Source organism: Tasmannia lanceolata, unplaced genomic scaffold (assembly GCF_043159265.1).
Source record: "Tasmannia lanceolata isolate RefF3 unplaced genomic scaffold, GAP_Taslan_0.1 ptg000002l, whole genome shotgun sequence".
In the NCBI taxonomy this organism is placed as follows: domain Eukaryota; kingdom Viridiplantae; phylum Streptophyta; class Magnoliopsida; order Canellales; family Winteraceae; genus Tasmannia; species Tasmannia lanceolata.
The window spans coordinates 45048816-45068508 of record NW_027518679.1 but is presented as its reverse complement, the minus strand read 5'-3'; the positions used below and the strand labels follow the sequence as shown (position 1 = coordinate 45068508).

Genomic DNA, 19693 nt, shown 5'->3' with positions numbered 1-19693 from the left:
TGGGACAAAGGCTTTGTTGAGTTGAGTTGAGGATTGCTTTAGACTGCATACTGGGGTGGGTTAGCGCGTTTGACTTCGGATCAAGTGGTCATGGGTTCGACTTCGACTGTGGTCGTGTGGAACAATTTTTTTTTTCTTGTTATCTTCACACCTGCAAATCAATCTCGTCTTCCCCTCTCTGCTTTTCTCTTTCCAACTTGGCTCTCTTCTCTCTCCTTCTACTCTTTCTCCTCTTCTGTCTCTCCAGTTTATCTCTATTAACCCCCTTGTTTCATTTACGATTATAAAGTCAAGATGCCTATGGATTTAGTTCTACAAGATTAAAGATCTCCACTGCTGTATTTTTAGACCTGAAATTTGTAATTCTGATCTACGTCCAACTCCAGCTCTGTGATTTCTTCTTGAGATTTAGCCCTTTCGCTACTTACAATGTTCTGGACATTTCTCTGAGGTAGATGTTTTGGTGTGTATTTTCCAGTTCTCACTATTACTTTTTAGGGCTTAGTATTTTCCCTGAATAAAATGTTGCCATTATATCTTTGAAGTTTTCTTTTATTTTTCTATGCCCTATTATTTCGACATTTAGTTTCTGTTTTAAAGCTTCCGGTATTTTCTGTTTGCATGGATTAATCTTATGTTTAATTCTTTCTATGATGATTTGGGACTCTTTAGCTTGTTGAGTCCCTCTTCATAATCAATGTGTTCTCTAGGTTCTAATTGCATTGCTCTATCTTATCTTCTAGTTTATGAGACAAAGATGTGCTATTTTATGATTGTCAGGTAGGATACACGCATTGAACTCACGGCATAGCTTTTCGATCAAGATTTTATTGCATATCTTTTCTTCTCTTGTTTTTTGGTACTTCTACATCATATTTAATGGTTTCACTTCTTTTTCTGGATGATATTTATATGGTTTCACTACATCATATTCATATGGTTTCATGTATTTTTGTTTAGAATGGATGCATATCTTAGATATATTGATCTAATATGAAGTGTGAACTAATATTGTAATCATCTATCTTTGCATACATTTTCTATAAGCTCTTTTTTTCCCCCTTATGACAGCTTAGCCTTTAATATCTAAATAATTTTGGGATGTAGGATGTGGATGGTGAAGTGTCACAACACTTAAAGAGGCTGGGTAGAAAGGATCCCACAACAAAGGTAATTTTGTGCCTATCTTACAAAATCCAGATATTTTGAGTTTTAGCAGATTGTCTATTGTGTATTGTTTTTTTGTCTTTGAACAAGTGAATATATAAATGAAGAAAAGATTACAAGGAAGAGGACCAGAGGAAAGATAAATAATAATAATGAAGAAGCGGAAAAGGAAAATAAACGAAAGTAAAAGTCTAAAAGGCAGTAATCTTTCAAAGAAGAACCAAGAAAGCCTGTTTTTGACCTTGACAGACTTGGCAATGGGAGACCCAATTGCTGGTAACCTTGATTAGGCCCTATTCTTGGAGATGCAAGCTTCCCCTTTGGAGAAATTAAACGGCTTGGAATATTGCCAGCTATAGGGTGCATTTATGGAATAGGAATGCAGGGCAAAGCTTGAAATCCTTTCTATGCAGACATTGTTATCTAATCCATAGATGCCATATATGCCAGAAATGTTACATAGGAGTTCAGTCTCTTGCAAGTCAGAACTGCAGACTCTTATAATATAAATCCCTAAAAATCAACTAGCTGCCACATCTTTGGGTGTTCCTTGTTGAAAATATATTCTTCTGCCCAAAATATAAGGTCTATACCACCCTATATATGCTGTATGCGTGAGGATACTATACGGGTCCAGCTGATTATTTTTCTACAGGTCAGAAGCATCATGAGATAAAAATCTTGTTTTTATCTTTCTAATGACTGGATGGGATAGGTGGAGTATTAGAAGAATATATATACTATCTTTCTAATGCCTGGATGGGGTAGGTGGAGGATTAGAGAACATATATACTATCCAATGGACAGAAATAGATTAATGAATTCCTAGTTCTGTTGTCATTGTTTAGTGCGGGCAGTATCTGTTTGCTTATATATCTCTGGAAGTCGTTTTCTTTACAATTATTGGTCTTGAGAACGTCTCCCTTTTTAGTGTAGAATGTTCATGTTTCATGGGATATAACTTGTATATTCATCACTAATGGTGACAGTGTTACTCATTTGATGTTCTCTTTAGATGTCCGTGGTTATAGGGATTAAGGTTTTAAATCTCGGTTTCGGTCATCACCGAAACCGAAACGTTTCGGTTTCGGTACAAAATTTCGGACGAAATCTTGTAAAAATTTCACCGAAATTTCGGAAATTTCCGAAATGTTTCACCGAAATTTCACCGAAATTTTTTACTTCACCGAAACGTTTCACCGAAATTTCCGAAACTTCACCGAAATTTTACCGAAACGAAACGTTTCGGCCGAAATTTCCGAAACATTTCGGCGAAGTTTGGTACTTTTCCGACTCACTATGAATTTCGTTTCGTTTTCCACCGAAACCGAAATATTTCGGCCGAAACGAAACGTTTCGGCCGAAATTTAAAACCATGATCATTTTCTATTTCCTACCATAGGATCACTCTCATGTGAGAATATCTTTGGAGAGTAAATTTGATTGCTGAGAACATGTCCCGAGGTTTTCCTTCTGTGCTATAAATTGTAATCCTCCATCTGGATTCAATTTTACTTGTCTCTGATATTGCAGTCCCTATAGTAGTCTGCATGATTTAATTTCATAAGTAGCCTGATGACATGCGATTTGGAAGGAGTATTATTCGATGTTTTCCAATGAAAACTCTTTGCCCATGATTTCTTGTACAGCTTAAAAGTTTGACATCTCTATGTGCACTCTTTAAGGAAAGATCTGGGGAAGAAGTTGTGCAGATTATTCCACAATGGGTAAGCTTCATTTATTGTTGTTTGCAAATATTGAAATATTTGCTCATGAAACTTCATTTCCACCAATACCGTACTACTTTGCGTGAACACAGAAAATTGTCTCCATTAAAAAAATAATAATAATAAAGAAAAAAACATGGAAAGTTGTCACTGAGATTTTATCGAAGGCTTCTAGAATAGAAAACAGTGGCACCTCCATTTTAATGACAATTATGGCTGTATTATGTTCACGGTAAACAGTTAGAATGCTATCACAAGGAAATCTAAAACAAATGGAATGTCAAAAAAAAAAAAAAAAAGCATGGTTGGGTTCAAGCAATAGACTAAATTAAGAACAAAAAGGGATATTTTACGTGAACTTCTGATTTGAATGGTTTGAAGCATTTAGAAGGACGGAAAATTTATTAAAATTAAGAATTTGAAAAAAATTATAAATATTGGAATTTTTATCAAGTTTGGGAAAATGAGAGGAATTTATAAACCCATTTTACTTATTTAAGGCTTATAGTACTTCAAAGTGGCCTTTACTATTGATTTAGAATATTTTAAATAAATAGTGTTATGCTGTATAACCATTACTTCATGCATTTCAGAAAAGTTAAAATGTCATTCCCTTGGCTCTTAAACCATTTAATAACTGCTGTTACTTGTCTTAAATGATTTTTACCTATTATTTCACAATCTTTATAAATTGAAAATTGTTCTTCTTATCAGAAACAGCCAATATTTAAGACCATTTTCTCCCCTGATAATAATTATCAGGTTAATTTTTCTGTTATAGTGAACATTAAGATTGGTGAAGATTGTCGGAAGGACATCAGTTTAAAACATTATTTTTATTTTCGATGCTAAGCTCAAACTTTTACTTTTGTTGTTCGCTTGCGATGATCCTTTTACTAGTGATCTTTTCCATCACTCTGTTTGTCTTGTAGGTATTTGAGTACAAAAGGCTTTTGCTTGACTACAATAGAGAGGTCCGTCGTGCTACTCATGAGGCCATGACTAATCTTGTCAGCAGCGTCGGGTTTGAGCTTATCTTATCCATTGTATCATTAGTTCCTGCTTGTCTAATTTATTTGTCGCACTGTAATTGCATTTCATAAATCCTGAAAAATATGTATTCATACATTTTTCACTTGTGACTTGTGATTGGTTTATGATTTTGCTGCTAGAAGCTTCTGCTTAATGCAACTATGTTAACCAAGCTAAATATACAATTGTGATTTATAAATGAGGTCTGTGATAGCATTTTACGTCTTGTGGAGTGCTTATGTTTTGATAGTGCTAGTTTAGTTTTGATGCAAGTCAGCTACTAGGAGTCTTAAGTACAGAACTTGCTATAGAATACAACAACCCTACAAAGCCAACCGATCAAATTGTGCAAAATAGAAACAGAGAGGACATACAATTACACTTTTGATGAAACCATGCAAAAGAAAGGGAAAGCTCAAAAGCTTCACCCAGAATATTCATAACCTCTTTAGTCCCTCACCATTCAAAAAAACAAAAAACCCTGTTTAGTCCCTCCCTCCTCCCTCCAACATTTACACATATACACCCACCCATACCCCCCACGCCCCGGCCGCGTGTGCAAGGTTTTAAATTTAGGATTTCGGTGAGGATCGAAACCGAAACATTCCGAAACCGAAATTGCTGAAATTTACCATACTTTGGTAAATGAAATTTCGGCAAAATTTAGTATTTTTTTGCGAAATTTTTGATAAAATATTAATCTTTTATTCCTTCACAGAATTTCAGCGAAAATTACCGAAATTTCACAAAAACGACATTTCAAGCGTCTTTACTGAATTTCGGCTGAAATTTCGGTCTGTGAGGACCAAAATTACCCCCGAAACCGAAATTTAGAACCTTGCGCGCGTGCTCCCACCCACGCACCCACAGACACACGCAACAAAAAAAATGTGATCAGACTCGATCTGCAGCTAATGACAACCCAAAAATGCAAAACAAGAAATACAAGAATTACGTGGTTCGTCAGCATGCCTATGTCTATGGGAGAAGAGAGTCTCACTATTTTGATATCGGGATTACAAAAACTCTTTCCTTCCTTTCTTTCAGCCAAGAAAATACCAACAAAATCTGTTACCCATAATCATAATATGTGGCTTATATAGGAAGCATCTAGGAAATTTGGGAAGCAAAAAGAACTTAGCTTCCGAAGCGAAAATTCCTGGGAAGCGATCTTCCCATCCAACAAGAAACTTTGCGGCAACTATGGGATGAACTAATTTCTTCTGGTGAATGAACTCTAACGTTTAGAATTTCTTTGAAAACGTTAGATAAGTTTTGACTGTTATGTTATGTTTATGCCGATTTGGGAATGCATGTTGCTGATTTTATTGAATTGAAACTCATTTTATGCTACTGAATTCCCAGAAAATCACATGCGAACCCTAGGTTTGCATCAAATTGGTTTCAGGGCTTAGGCTGCACCAAACTTGTTATTAGAACTAGATTTGCGTCAATTTGATATTAGAGCCTAGGTTCACATAAATTGGTATCAGAACTAGATTCGCATCACCCTACTTGAAATGGAAGGTGTGGTTCTTCTCCTTCCATGATGACTTTTCCCTAGTTAGGGTTTTGAATCTACCTTTGTTGGATGTTGATTTTTTTTTTTTTACTTTTTTCCTTTTACTTGTTTGATTTAGATCCGTGTTGTTTTGCTCGTGTCTTGGGTTTGATCTACTTTTGATCAAAGATTTTGGGCAAACTTTGCCATAATCGTGATAACTCTTTGTTAAATTTGGTGTTTTCCGGTCACTTTTATGCATTTTTTTCATTTTCTTTCTCTTTGGTTTTGTATATGGCATATAATATCTGACACAATTTCTATTAATTTTGATGGAATTGACTATACCGAATGGGAATTTTATTTTTAGGCATTTGTTTGGAGGGGGTCATTTTTTTTTGAAAGGTAACAACCAATTTAATTCCAAAATAAAGGATATACACCCCGGAAGACTACCCATGAGACAACCCTCCGATTACAAAGGAAAAAGCAAAAAATTCAGTCCAAAGGGGCCAACCGATTAGATAAAGTGATGCATGATTCCGTCAAATTGACCCCTTGGCCAAAGCGTCAGCCTCCGAATTTACTGATCGACGCATGTGTTGGATCCGAGGATTAATCACACTGACTAAATACCTAATTGCGTCCAGTATCTGATAGAGTTTCCACGGGCCATTGCAATGACTGGAGTCCCAGGCGATAGTGTTGGCCGAATCGCCTTCAATGATCAAGGGGCGGAGGTTGTTTTTCTCGTACCATTGTAGACCGAAAAGCAATGCCCTCGCCTCTGTTTCATTGGCATCGGGGATCCCACATACAACATGATTACTCTACCTTCCGTGTCACGGATAACCCCACCAAAGCCTGCTCTGCCCGGGTTACCAACGGAGCTCCTGTCAAAGTTTAATTTGAGCCACACATCCGATGGCGGCGTCCACCTCGGGGAGATATGCTCAGCTTTTTTCCTTTCCATGATAACTTGGTTCCAGAGTCTCAGAATGGTTCCCACCGGATAGGGTATTACCAACTTCGCCTTTGTCCAAGCAATAGTTGCTATTTTAATTTCCAAAACCACATGTTACCATGTCTTGGATTTGTTTTGAAATATCGATTATTTCGTTCCATCCATATAAACCACGTAATTGCATGTGGTATAGCCGTCCACATAGGTTGACCGAGACGCCCGGCATAAGCACCACCCCAATTCGTAATAGTCTTCGAAATGCGATGCCGAGGGACCCAAGTCATGCCGAAAGCTCTGATAATGGACATCCATATGCTGTGAGCATAAGGACAGCGAAGCAAAAGATGGTCAAGATTCTCCTCATCGTTACGACACAGAACGCAGTGACTTGCAAGGCTAATGCCTTTCATCTGAAGGCGTTCACAAGTGTTGATGCAGCGGTTTGCTATAGTCCAAGCAAAAGCAGCAATCCTGGGTGGTATGACAGCCTTCCACACCCGGGCCTGTCTAGCAGGTGGCCCACTACCTTCATTAAGCTTTTTGAAGAAAGATTTCACCATGAATCCTCCTTCAGTATCGGGCGTCCAAATCCATTCGTCTTGATTGTGGGGCAATAGATAGCATTTAGATAAGCTCTCCATGAGCCTTCCAAAATTCGCAATTTCCTCTTCCTTTAGATCTCGCCACATTCTAATGTCCCAAAATATATTCCTGAAGACACTGCCGCACATCATATAATCAGCAACCTTGGCTTCCGGGTTACTCGCGATACAAAATAGATCATGATATGTGTCTTTGAGGGGGCAATCATCAATCCAGAGGTCCATCCAGAATTGAACCTGATTACCAATTCCCACCTTAAATCTAAGACAAGGCAAGAACGATTGTCGTGCCTTATAAATATAACGCCATGCACTAGATGTCTAGATCCCTTACCTGATGATGGACCAAAGCACTCCCACTCCCCCTTTCCACAATTGTACTTGTCCCTAATCAGTTGTTGCCATACTGCCTCCTTCTCCACCCCAAAACGCCATAACCAATTCCCAAGAAGTGCCCTATTCCGTGGTTGTATTTTCCCAATGCCAAGACCTCCCATTCGTCTAGCTCTGCAGACCTTATCCCATTTGAGCAAGTGTTTCAACTTTTTGCCCTGTTCCTTACCTTCCCATTGAAAGTCTCTGAATTTTCTCAATTCGTTGCGCAACTTTAGCCGGTATTTTGAACAACGACATAAAATATACTGGCGTATTCGATAGGGCGGCTTTGATAAGAGTGATTCTTCATCCGCAGGATAAGTATTGCTTCTGCCACGTGCCCAATTTCCGTTCGATCCTTTCTATCATAGGATCCCACAACGACGACTTTGGAATACCATATTCAAGGCTAGGTAGGCCGAGGTACTTGATTGGTAGTTTGACATTCATGCACCCATAGCCGTGGCATGTTCGGCAGTTCTGTGATCATCAAGATTAATGCCCCCCACCACACTTTTGGTAAAATTAATCGTCAGACCGAAGACTATTTCGAACCACTAGAAGAGACGCCTTATATTGCGTATCTGATCCACCCCATCTTCAATTAAGAAGATGGTATCGTCGGCAAATTGGAGATGCGAAATAGTGGTTGAATTCCGAGACAGTCTAAGTCCCGCAATATATCCTTTGTTTTCTGCTCTGGAAATCAGAAGGCTCAATGCTTCAACCACCATAATAAAAAAATAAGGGGATAACGGATCCCCCTGTCTCAGACCACGCGTGCTGCCAAAATAACCCTTCGGGGTACCATTTACAATAATAGAGAAGGATGCAGAACTGATACAAATCGATCACCGAAACCCATCCTCATCATGACGTAGTCAAGGAATCCCCAGTCTGCATGATCATATGCCTTCTCCAAATCCACCCGCAAAATTATACCCGCTTTTTCCTTCCCTTTTAACGTTATCGAGGACTTCATTAGCTATAAGTATTCCGTCGAGAATTTGACGTTCGTTGACAAAAGCGCCTTGGTACCGAGATATGATATTACCCATAACAGCCGAGAGTCTACGAGCAAGAACCTTAGCCAAGAGCTTGAACATGCTATGAATGAGGCTTATAAGTCTAAAATCCTTCAACTCAGCAGCTCCCTCAATTGTCGGTATCAGGGTAATAAATGTAGTGTTGGCTAGGGGTGGACATGGTTCCGGTTCGAACCGAGGAACCGAACCGAACCGGCACATATGGTTCGGTTCCATTTCTATATGGTTCGGTTCCGGTTCCGAAATCCGGGAACCGGTGCAAATTCGGTTCGGTTCTGGGTTTGGGATTCCGGAACCGAAAACCGAACCGAGAACCGACCCTCACCTTAAGTCCTTAAGTTCCATACCTCCTCATTTGATAAAATCACCCCACGCCCATTTTAATTCACCCCCTTATAAGTTTTAATTCATGCAGGGGATGGAAATATCATTTCCACGAGATTTTATAGGGTGTGGGGTGTGGCCCTAAAATCTAGTATTTTCAAAAAAGTAATGTATGGCCCACTTCATAGGAATATCCAAACCGTTCATTTGTTGGCCCACTTCATAGGAATATCCAAACCGTTCATTTTCTGCTTTTTCATGCCTTAATCAAATGTAAAATGACGACCAAAAACAATAAATATCACCCAGGTTGTTACTAGCCCACTACTATTACTGTTACTATGGTTTGCGCCTTGTCGCATGACACATGTAGATGTTTAGCAGAATGGACATCTACTAAACACTAAACAGGGGTTACAGGGCCATTGGTGAAGGTTGGGTAAACCCAGAACCGAACCGATTATATATGGTTCTGGTTCGGTTCAGTTCCATACATATATGGTCCGGTTCTGGTTCCAATTTCAGGGAACCGATTATATATGGTTCGGTTCTGGGTTTGGCTTCTTTGATAACTCCTCACTCATGAAATTCCTTCATAACTTCCAACACCTCGAATTTAATCGATTCCCAGTATTTTTGGTAGAAAGCCATTGGGAACCCATCTGGTCTCGGTGTCTTTTCTTTCTTTAGCGACCGGAGTGCCTCTTCAACCTCTTCCATTGAGAATTCCCGTTCGAGCCATTCTCTACGATCGATGGGAAGTAATTTGAATCGTACCCCGTCTATCTTTGGCCTCCATGAATGGGATTTAGAATAGATAAAAGGCCACAATTACCTCCTTAATCCGTGCTTGATCTTCAATCAACTCATCCCCCACCCTCAGACAATTGATATGATTAATTCTTCTCTTGGCGCTTGCCATATTGTGGAAATTTGGTATTATTGTCACCTTCTTTTGGTTTGGAGGGGGTCATTGTGGATACGATTAATGTTTGTGTTGTTACAAGGATCCTTAATTCTTTTTATGGGAGAGTTTCCTTTTACTTTCGTTTGTACCCACAACCAACGATAGGTACTCACCCCTCTTTTGGATATGCAGATTTTAGAATCTTGGATTGCCTCAAAATCTTGGATGGCAGACAAGGGAAGAAGGAGACTGCCCCGTCGTTCTCTGAGTTCTCACCCCTCTTTTCCTCGAGCAAGAGAGTAGGAGATCGTCCTAAATCCAAGTTTTAGAAAATTTCAAGGGGGAGAGATTTCTAAAACCTGGATTTAGGACAATCTTCTACTCTTTCGCTCGACAAATAGAGGGGTGAGAAATCAGAGAAAGACTGGACGGTCTCCTTCCCTTGTCTGCCATCCAGGATTTTGAGGAAATCCAAGATTCTAAAATCTGCATATCCAAACAGCCCCTAAGTATATCAAGTGAATTTCTATTTGGGAAATCACTATTTCATCATTTGCATCTTGGGGTTGGAGAACTATTTTAAATGTTAAGCATTTTGCAAAGCCTTGCATTCTAGCTCTTATTTGTGATAGAGAAATATAAAATTTTGGACAAAATCCATGGCACCCTCTTGGAATTCTCAATGACCTATTATAAAAAAGAAATACTTATGATTGGAGGCTTCCAAAAGACTCCATAATTAGCATGCTGATGAAGGATGGTGTTTGGAATTATGATTTATTCTGAAGGCCTTCATTGACATATTAGAGACAAATCAGGGACAATGTGTAAGTTGGATATGGAAAAAGCTTATGATTCAAAATATTTTGTAAAGGTTGTTTGAATATGGGCACAACATGGTGTCATGTGCAGTTGCATGTGGAAAACGTTCGTAATTTGAAGCTAACTTATTGAAAACCTTCCATATTGATTCCTTGGAGCATACTATTCATTATTGTTTTCTTGTTTCAGTGTTATTTCAAGAATATTCATGTAATAAATTAAACCTTCCTTTTCTCAGGAGAGGCTTGGCTCTGCATCTAAAGTCCTTGATGGGGCCTTGGTGGTTTTCTCAGTTTGATCCGATTTCTGAAGTTTCTCAAGCAGCTAGGTTATCCTTACAGGTTTGATATAATTCCTTCCTCGCTCATTATTTGTAGCTCATTACTTCTTATCTTTGTAGTAGTTGTTTCTCATCCTCTGAAGAAATTTCTTCAGAAAGATGCAATAAATTATATTGTTCCTCAATCAAGACAGTATTGTGGATATGCCAATATTCTCTTTGAATTGTTACAATTTGTGTAATGCGAACGTGGGTTAGGTTGAGATGTATTTTGAATTGTCATAATTTGCGTTGCATTGACCTAGAGAAAGAGACTAAGAAGAGTCCTGATGAGTGGAGGAAGAGTACATTAATATCTATTTATAAGAATAAAGGGGATATTCAGAGTTGCACCAATTACCGAGGAATCAAGCTAATGAGTCACACCATGAAGCTTTGGGAGAGGGTAATTAAGCATAGACTAAGAAAATAGAATAAGGTGTCAGAGAATCACTTTGGCTTCATGCCTGGACGATCGACTATGGAAGCTATCTTCTTGATTAGGCGGTTAATGGAGAGATTTAGAGAAAATAAAAAGGACCTTCATATGGTTTTCATTGATTTGGAGAAAGCGTATGATAGGGTTCCGAAGAGTGTTATGTGGTGGGTCCTTGAAAGGAAAAAAGTGCCTACTAAATATGTTGATGTGATTAAGGATATGTATGATGGAGCAGTAACTAGTATCAGAACCATGGATGGCATGTCTAGTGAGTTTCCAAGATGAGGTGTCGTGGTGTATGTTATTTGCAGATGACATAGTATTAATCGACGAAACCAAAGAAGGAGTAAATGCTAAATTAGAGTTATGGAGAACTACTTTGGAATCTAAAGGTTTTAGATTGAGTAGGACTAAGACAGAATATATGGAATGCAACTTTAGTAATGTAAGGAGGCGGGACGAGGATGTAGTAAATATGACTGGACATGAGGTACCTAAGAGGGATATCTTTCGCTATCTTGGTTCAATTCTACATAAGGAAGGAGAGATTGAAGAGGATGTTAACCATAGAATAAGAGCAGGTTGGTTGAAGTGGAAGCTTGCCTCAGGAGTTCTCTCCGATCGTAAAATCCCTACCAAGTTGAAGGGAAAATTTTATAAGACAGCTGTGAGGCCATCCATGCTGTACGGCTCAGAATGTTGGGCCACCAAGAAACAGCATGTGCATAAGATGAGTGTAGCGGAGATGCGAATGCTTAGATGGGTGTGCGGCCACACAAGGCTAGATAGAATTAAAATTGAAGACATTCGTAAAAAAGTGGGGGTTGGCTCCAATTGAGGAGAAGATGAGAGAGCAACGCTTAAGATGGTTTGGACATATCCAACGAAGGCCTTTGGATGCTCTGGTGAGAAGAGGCGACTCGTGCCAAATTGATGGAGTAAAAAGAGGTAGGGGCAGATCGAAAACAACTTGGGTAGAAACAGTGAGGAAAGACTTGATAGCTAGGAACATAATAGAGAACATGACCTTGGATAGGATAGAATGGAAGAAAATGATCCACGTAGAAGAACCCAACTAGAACTAGGATTAGAGCCGGGTAGATTCCTTTTACCTTCGTGAATTTTTTCTAAAGGATTCATTTAGCCGACCCCAACTAGTTTGGGACAAAGGCTTTGTTGAGTTGAGTATTGACCTAGAGAAAGAAAAAATTAAAGTCAAAATTAATTATGGGTGTTGGAGGTGTAGAAATACCTCAATTGTTTTATGAAGGTTAGGGTGTAATCACTGCCATCAATTACTGAATAATGCTCCTTCAACCATTCTTTAATAGATAATCCATTAAAACATGAGGACTACAAGGCATTGAAGAGGTCAGAGAGAGAGAGAGAGAGAGAGAGAGAGAGAGAGAGAGAGAGAGAGACGGAATACACAATTACAACTTAGGAAGATGATGCCAGACTTCAATAGCTGTATATGATATTCCAACATTTACAACCCTGTCTGCATTAGAGTTTAATTACTACATATATATATATATATATATATATATATTGCTTTCTTGTGAATATTTAATAATCTTTGACGAAATACTGTGTAGAGAAGGGGAGCAGAGACACAGATTCTCATAGGGTGAGCCCCAATGAATTTTGATTTCCCTATTGGGCTAGGTCATTTCAGGGCAAGCGGATCATTTATCATAAAGAGGCTGAGCTAGCCCATTTTTTATTTCTTCCTTGTTTCTATACTGCTAGTTCATGTAGTATAGAAATAATTGATATACAAGCGAACAGGAGTCACAGGGTACAGTTGATAGGCTTGCCGGCACACTATAAATGATTATAGATCACCTTAAAATTATCAAAACAAAGATGTTTCTTAGGCAAACCATTCTAAAATCATTAAAAACAACAATAAACACTCTGGTGAAACTTAGCGTATTGTTGCATTTTGCTTCCTTGAGAAAAAAAAATCGCAGGCTTATTGGTTGCATCACGATATGTAGGCCTGTGTGCATCTGTTATGGCTCTGTGTCAAATGTGCTTGGAAAGGACAAACTTGGATAAAAATGGAACTTCAAACATTTGAAAGATGGAATTGGAAGTTCATTACACAAGAAAGTAATTACATGTGTGTGGCAGATTGCGACTCTAGAGTTACTTTACCTCTCAAAGTCTCTTGATTCTAGTTTCAACATGCTAGTGGAACTACTCTTCTTAGATCAATGGTCCACTAATGGATATGTATAATTAGTGTTCTGAATGTTATTTTTTAAATGCATGGAGTTCTGAAATTATACATTCTAGTCTTTATATTGTTTTGTTGATGTCCAAGCCTCTTTGTGGTGGTATGTCAGGAACACATATTTTCGCCTGTGATGGGTTCTAATCTTCTTTACCTGGTCTCATCATGGTCCTCGCATCCTTTTAACCATAACCCATCTATAAATAAAGAATTAATATTATAAACCGTGTCCATATAGTGCTTGCTCCTGATCGACACAACTAACTGTATAATGCTTACTTGCATGATATTGCGGGATTATTGTGGGGGAACATAATCATCCATGATTATCTAGCCTCATTTGTTTGGCCATGTGGCCTTATTTTTGTATTATATTCCCTTTGCTTAGTGAAATTCTAATTGCGAATAGAAGATAAAGTTACACTTAATAAAGTAATTACACTTAGAAAAGTAATCATAGATGGCCAATGGCATTGTGCATCTCACAGTTATGACTCACCTCATCGTTGGAGTATACTATCTGTTGAACATGTTTTCAATTTGGATTTTGTAATGGCTCAACGCATAAATTTAGTCAAGATGTACAGCCTAAGAAGCACGGATACTCTCCGGAGGCCCACGTACCCGTGTCGGGTGCGTATCGGGTGCGAGTGCTCTTGGGTACTCTTTGGGTGCGTACCGGGTACGCACTCGGGTTTGTGTACGTATCGGGTGCGCACCCGGTTCAGATTAAATAAAAAATTACAGATTTACAATAGAGGGGCTGTCCCAATTAACAAAAGCGGGGGTGAATATATCAAAATATCTATAATATATATATCCCGTAATTAAAAACCTAACAACTTAGAAGTAATATTAGATTTTGGTGATGTTATTGTTATTTGATTGTTCTCCAATTAAATTGTTTGAATTTTTTAACAGAATATTAATTTTTTTTATTTTTATAAATATGTAATAAAATATAAAAATATATTATATTCAACGTACCCCCAAGGTACCCGTATCCTATTTTTTTTTTAAAAATCACATCCACGTACCCGCACTCCGTACCCGTATCTGTGCTTCATTGTGTACAGCCAAATAAGTATAACACTCATCATTGCATTTGCTAAAAAATAATGAGAATTGAAGCGTATCCCTTTTTTTGAACTATAAAGCGAAACATTTTGTGAGACTGAATTCCTATTTCCTCCGCACTCACCCTTTGTTTTACATATTATAAACACGTAACACTGCATAAGTGTTTTTGGCATATTCAATCCAAAATATATAAAGGAAAAGATTCACAACCTGGTTAATTGTAAGTAGAGAAATTTGAAAATTAAAAATATTTTGATTTTTCAGCATAGATATGTAAACTAATTTTACTTCCAAAGTCAACACCCCTTCCTTTTTTTGAACCAATTACAGATGTTGAGATCAGAAGTTAGGAAAACATACCTTGAGACGGCTGTTTGGTCCCATAGTTTTGTACACTCGATTGCACATATCAGTGGTCTTACCTTCTTCTACACTGAGTTTCTCAACCATGTAATCTGGAAGTTCTGGCACGAGAAAGATTATTACAAAAGTAAGAGTAGAACACAATCTGTAGGGGAACAGAGCACATTTAACATTTTATTGGAAACTTAACTAGTGGAGTTTACTAAAATAATATTTGTTAAGGAGATAAGTAACAAAAATCACAACATCACATTGGGGCAAACTAGATCAATTAACTTGTGCTTAGCAAATTAATGAAGCACAGCAAACTAGATAGTCAGCCAATTAGATCCAGAAGCGAACTTAGTAAGCCTACTCCACTGTAGTGGCAGACCAAGAAATAGAATCAGATTTAGTTACCAATTTACCATCGAACCAGCTAAATTCTAGCTAAAGATGAAAATTGAATGCTTCAAAATACTAAGTTCGTATTTGTATATTGAACGTGCACCTTAAAAATGTGGCCGTTGGGTAATTTCTTAGATTTAAAAGGGACAAATAGTTTACCTATGTATCTAACCAATAACATCCAAAGTGTTTTTGTGTGCATGCCATTGAACTAGATAACAATGAACAGTAGTATAAAAATTAAATGCTCCTAAATAGTCAAGTGAGTTCTCTTTATGGGACTTTAAACTTTAAATTGTAGCGGTTGGTAATTTTTTCTTAGATTTGGTAAACAAACAGGGTCTAACCTAAATAACTATCTAAGTTGATTTTTTGACATACTTTACCTTTTCTTCTCCAATCTGGCTTGTCTAAACCATATTTTTAAATCAGAAATTTTGAATTACCACTAGATTAAGCTCATTGTTTTGATCGTTAATAGATTGAGCTCATTAAATTTGGGATGGTGTTTCTTGTTCTGTTTTTATAGAAGGTTTAAACTAACTGTCTTTTTTATGAATATTAGGCAGCCTTCCCAGCACCTGAAAGGAGACGGGATGCCTTGATTTTATGTGTGAGTGAGATTTTTCTGTATTTAAATGAGAACCTAAAGCTGACACCACAGGCTATTACTGATAAAGCAGCTCCATTGGATGAATTGGAAGACATACGCCAGCGTGTATGCATTTAAACTCTATTTAAACTTTTCCCTTGACATTAATTTATTTCTCAATTGCTTTTGTAAGATGATTCATTAAGTTTTTGTTTTCTATAAATGCCTGTAACAGCAAACAGTGACATTATTTCATTTCTGATATAATCTTTTTTTTCCTTGCTTTTGATCAATCAATAGTTCTTGGGAGAAGACAACATTTATTTCTTCATTGATACTCAACTCAACTCAACTCAACTAAGCCTTTGTCCCAAACTAGTCGGGGTCGGCTAATGAATCCTTTAGAAAATTTTCATGAAGAAGGTGAAAGGATCTACCGGCTCAAATTGACTAAGTCTAATCCTGACACTAGTTGGGTTCGTCTACATGGATCATTTTCTTCCATTCTATCCTATCCTGTGTCATGTTCTCTGTTATGTTCCTCATTGTTTCTACCCAAGCTGTTTTCGGTCTGCCCCTACCTCCTCTTTTTACTCCATCAACTTGGCACGAGTCACTTCTTCTCACTAGAACATCCAAAGGCCTACATTGGATATGTCCAAACCATCTTAAGCGGTGCTCTCTCATCTTCTCCTCAATTGGTGCCACCCTCACCTTTTTACAGATGTCTTCATTTTTAATTCGATCTAACCTTGTGTGGTCGCATATCCATCTAAGCATTCTTGCTACACTCATCTCATGCACATGCTGCTTCTTGGTGGCCCAACATTCTGAGCCGTACAACATGGCTGGCCTCACAACTGTCTTATAAAACTTTCCCTTCAACTTGGTAGGTATTTTACGGTCGCACAGAACTCCTGGAGCACGCTTCCACTTCAAACAACCTGCTCTTATTCTATGGTTAACATCCTCTTCAATCTCTCCTTCCTTATGTAGGATTGAAACAAGATAGTGAAAGATATCCCTCTTAGGTACCCCCTGTCGAGTCGTATTTGCTACATCCTCGCCCCGCCTCCTTACATTACTAAAGTTGTACTCCGTATACTCTGTCTTAGTCTTGCTCATTCTAAAACCTTTGGATTCCAGAGTAGTTCTCCATAACTCTAACTTAGCATTAACTCCTGCTTTGGTTTCATCAATTAATACTATGTCATTTGCAAATAACATACACCACGGCGCCTCATTCTGGATACCCTCCGTAAGTTCATCCATAATTAGAGTAAAAAGATAAGGGCTTAGAGCTGATCCTTGGTGTAGCCCTATTGTAATTGGAAACTCACTAGGCGTGCCATCCGTAGTTCTGACACTAGTTTCTGCTCCATCGTTCATATCCTTAATCATATCAACATATTTAGTAGGCACTTTTTCCTTTCAAGAACCCACCACATAACACTCCTAAGAACCCTATCATATGCTTTCCTCCAAATCAATGAAAACTATATGAATGTCATTTTTATTTTCTCTAAATCTGTCCATTAACCGCCTAATCAAGAAGATAGCCTCCATAGTCGATCGTCCGGGCATGAAGCCAAACTGATTCTCTGACACCTTAGTCTCTTCTTAGTCTACGCTCAATTACCCCCTCCCAAAGCTTCATGGTATGACTCATAAACTTAATTCCTCCGTAATTGGTGCAACTCTAGATATCCTCTTTATTCTTATAAATAGGTACTAATGTACTCTTCCTCCACTCATCAGGCATCTTCTTAGTCTTCAAAATATTGTTAAATAATCTAGTTAACCAAAGCAAACCCACCTCACCCAAGTTTCTCCAAAGCTCAATAGGAATACCGTCACTCCCCATAGCCTTACCTAATTTGATCTTTTTCATAGCTACTCTTACCTTTGATGTTCGGATTCTACGGACAAACCTCCTGTTTGTATCATCAAAAGCGTTATCAAGTTCTCCCAAATTCGCTACGGGTTCTCTATTAAACAACTTATCGAAGTTATTTTCTTGATTGATAATGTATACTTGATTAAAAATCAGCGAAGCAAGTAAAAGAGGGGCAGTGCACGCTCACCAACCAAAGCCGTTGTAGAAACTTCCCTTCTTGCCAGGGAGAGGAACTCATGTCATCATATTAGGGATGAACAACTTTTAATAAGTGATATTGAGAATAGGGAGGGCATGCTGATTATTCTGGGTTTTGACGATGGAAAAAGGATGCGATTGGTGATATAGGGTTTAATAGATGGCGGAATAGGGTTCCAGTACTAGATTATCAAATAAGTTTGTGACAAATGAGGTTTTGACTTTTGAGGAGAACGAGGATTCTATAAAATGGAAAATAGGTTTTCAAGGGAGGAAGTTGAGAACTGAGCATTTTGGAGTTAAAGATTTTTTTTTTATTGATAGGTAAGCTGGGGTTAGGCAAGACCCCCACCAGATATATTTATAAGAAAAACAGATACAACAGGGAATACAAGGAGCAGCCCCAACTCTACTAAGAGGGGGAACAAGCTAGAAAAGCAAAGACCAAAGAGCAACAATAAACAAAGGCCCCAAAAAAGCCCCGAAGCAACTAAAAGGCAAGCAAATAGAGAGCTCCAAAAAGAAGGGGCAACACCAAAACAATCCCAAAAGTAGGACCTCCACAATTAACCTTTGGGGAAAGTCTTAGAGAGGGAGGGAAGCACACTTGATGATGGTTGAAGGAATAATGCAGGTTTCCCCCTCTTTTTCTGAACTTTTTGCCAATCACTTTCTGAATCGACAAGTGGTGATTTCAGCTTTTCATTGCCCTAGGCTATGGGAAGATTGGGACTAGGGCTAATTTCTACCGAAGGGAAGCAAAACTGTTAGAGAGAAGCTGAGAAGGAGGGCTTGTTGGGGCTTTAAGAGGCTGCTCAAGATGAATAGGACTCCTAATGGGTTCATGGGCAGGTTCGATTGTCCTTTGGACAGGCCTCCATACCATCTTTGGAGGGGCTGAGTGAGCTGGACAATTACCAGAGTGGTGGCTGAAGTCCATACAATTTGAACAGGCTTTTAGCTTCCAATCGTATACAATTTCCTGAATGATTTCACCTGAGGATGTACGGAGTTTAATAGAGTCTGGGAGGTGTTGCTCAGCTGAAACTTGAATACACATTCTTGCAAAGCTTAATCTTGAAGCCTCAGCAGTGTGGCTATCCATAAAAAGAGGTTTTCGGATCATGCTACCAATTCTACTCAAACAGTGGGGATTCCAGAATTTCAGATGGAGGCCAGGAAGGCGAACTCAGATTGGGATTTCTGGAAGTTTTTTCTTAGCAGGGGGGGAGTCTAGGTCCCATTTCTGTAGAATAAGAGGTTTTCCACCATAGTGCAGGCTGTTTGCTTCTAGAACCCTGGTGCATTCTTCATCGGAAGAAAATTTGAGAAGAAAGAAGCCATGATCCATAGGAGTCAGCTGAAGAGTTCCAATAAGATTCCATTTACGAACAAGAGTGTCCTTGAGAGTGGGGAAGAATGGGCACCTCCCCAAGAAGTATCCCACAAGACAGTTTGCCCACAGATTTTCATGCTTTTTTATTTCTTCATCCTGAAACATAATTTCCATGCTAGCCTTTTCCTCTTCTCCTGGAAAGATATGGTTGAGCTTGGTAGGAGCAGGAGGGCTAGGTGAAGCTGGGGTGATAGGGTTATCATTGAAGAGGTTTTTCCGAGGGAGAGTTCTATCTTCTGAATCAGAAGCACTCTTCCTGGTACGAGCATCATCATCCTTTGCAGATTTCAGAGGAGTAGGATTGCAAGGAAGA

The 19693-nt window shown here is 38.5% G+C and overlaps 1 protein-coding gene across 1 annotated transcript in view; it reads left to right on the top strand.

Moving 5' to 3' along the window:
* Positions 1-19693, top strand: part of LOC143875034 (HEAT/U-box domain-containing protein) — a 51411-nt gene that overhangs the window by 2504 nt on the left and 29214 nt on the right. The window contains exons 3-7 of the mRNA XM_077376934.1: positions 1108-1170; positions 2817-2894; positions 3827-3918; positions 10706-10808; positions 15863-16015. Of these exons, the coding sequence (XP_077233049.1) occupies positions 1108-1170; positions 2817-2894; positions 3827-3918; positions 10706-10808; positions 15863-16015 (489 nt within the window). The remainder of the gene's footprint in view (positions 1-1107; positions 1171-2816; positions 2895-3826; positions 3919-10705; positions 10809-15862; positions 16016-19693) is intronic.